Here is a 1812-nt window from a genome sequence, read left to right as displayed (position 1 = left end):
AGACACAGAATCCGAAGACAGGCTCCAGGCTCCAAGCTGTCAGCACAGAGTTTGACATGGGGCTCGAACTCACAAACCGCGAGATCATGACCCGAGCCGAAGTCGGACGCTTAACCACCTGAGCCACCCAGACGCCCCTCAGTATTCTACCAATTAAAATGGAGGTTCGAGGTGACAAAGTCTAGAAAATTTAAAGACGGATACACAGAGTTACTGAGCTACAAGCTTTTTTAAAGGAGGTTGACGGGAAATTAAAAATGCCTGACGGCACATGTTTCCTTTCTTTGCTGTTCCATCATCAATCATTTTTAAGGGACCTTGAGCCTAAATGCCCGGAAATGTTACTAAGCTGTTTGTTAAAACGGAACTCTAAATTTTTAAAAAATATTTTGTTCCCAATCAATTAGAAATCTTTAGTCAAGCTCTTCAATAAATGGAGCACCAAAAACACCCGCTTTTGCGCTTTGAGCAGACTGTAATTACCTTGAAATGAAGGTATAACACAGCAAATAAAGGGCATTTATTGCAAAAGGGAGGAAATGATTGAAGAATTAGAGCTCGGCACACAAGATTTAATTTTAAAATTTCATAGTGAGCTTTGGACTGTGGCTGTTCGTGGGAAGAATCTTCTCACCTGGGCAAAATTCACATTCTGTACAGAAATGAGATGAAATTGAGAAAACCTAGGATCCACAGCCTCTATGTGGGACAAAGCGTTCAAAGTGTAAGTAACTATTGGTTATTGATTGTTGGTAGAGTTTAATCCGGTAACAGTAGTGGTGGAAGAAAGCCACTCTGAACTAGGGCATTGCCTGTGAACACATCTGGGCTGAAATATTTACCTGATTTTGCACGTGAGGAGTCAGAGCTGGATAGGGCCTCTGCCTGGCAGAATTCGCTCCGAGCTTAGCAGGTGCCGCAGCCCTTGCAGCGGGGACATTTTCTTAATTAAATGCATTCTAGTCTGGGGCGCCTGCGTGGTTCAGTCCCTTAAGCGCTCACTCTTGGTTTCTGCTCAGGTCAGGATCTCACAGTTGGTGGGATCGAGCCCCGCCTCAGGCGCCGACAGTGCGAAGCCTGCTTGCGATTCTCTCTCCCTCTCTCTGCCCGTCTCTAGCTCGATTATGCACTCTCTCTCTCGCTCAGGATAAACAAACAAACAAACAAACAAATAAATTCTAGTCTAAGAGAAGAATCAATTCAAGGTGCTAATTTCAATTTATTAGCTATAAAATTTGAAGACAAAGATTTCAGCAGCTCCGTGGACCGATGAAGCCACACTAGAAAAGAAAATCATTCTTTAAGAAAAATGCCAAGGACGTATCACAGCCAGGCAAGACTGTGGCACGTGGGTATGTGCCAGCATCAATTTGTTTTGCTTATGTTCTTTGTTCGTTTGTTTTCATTATTCATTTATTTTGAAGGAGAGGGAGGGAGGGCAGAGCAGGGAGAGAGAGGGCCCCCAGCAGGCTCTGCGCTGTCAGCACACAAAACGTGAGATCATGACCTGAGCCCGATCAAGAGTTGGATGTGCAATGACTCTTCAATGTTCAGTCATTAACATAAAAACTGCTTTATTTTGCTTTACTACGTGTGGGCCAGTATGTGTATATTTAAAGACTGAACTGCACACTTGTCTGTGCGTCCGTTCCCTCAGACTGCCCTCGGCCTTGTCCCAGTCCGTCCCGTGCCCTTCTCTGCACCTGGTGACCGGCAGGGTTAGGGAGCTCAAGATGCAACACCCACTGCTGGCGGGGCACCTGGGGTCTCAGTCAGTTGAGCATCTGACTTCGGCTCAGGTCATGATCTCAC

The 1812-nt window shown here is 45.6% G+C and overlaps 1 protein-coding gene across 1 annotated transcript in view; it reads left to right on the top strand.

The window, feature by feature from the left end:
• The first annotated feature begins 701 nt into the window (after nucleotides 1-701).
• The window catches only part of BDKRB1 (bradykinin receptor B1), a 2280-nt gene continuing 1169 nt past the window's right edge, over nucleotides 702-1812 (top strand). Inside the window, exons 1-2 of the mRNA XM_029950949.1 lie at nucleotides 702-724; nucleotides 1658-1718. Coding sequence (XP_029806809.1) covers nucleotides 702-724; nucleotides 1658-1718 — 84 coding nt within the window. The remainder of the gene's footprint in view (nucleotides 725-1657; nucleotides 1719-1812) is intronic.

This window comes from Suricata suricatta, chromosome 9 (genome assembly GCF_006229205.1).
Source record: "Suricata suricatta isolate VVHF042 chromosome 9, meerkat_22Aug2017_6uvM2_HiC, whole genome shotgun sequence".
Classification (NCBI taxonomy): Eukaryota; Metazoa; Chordata; class Mammalia; order Carnivora; family Herpestidae; genus Suricata; species Suricata suricatta.
This window is presented reverse-complemented; position numbering and strand designations above follow the sequence as displayed.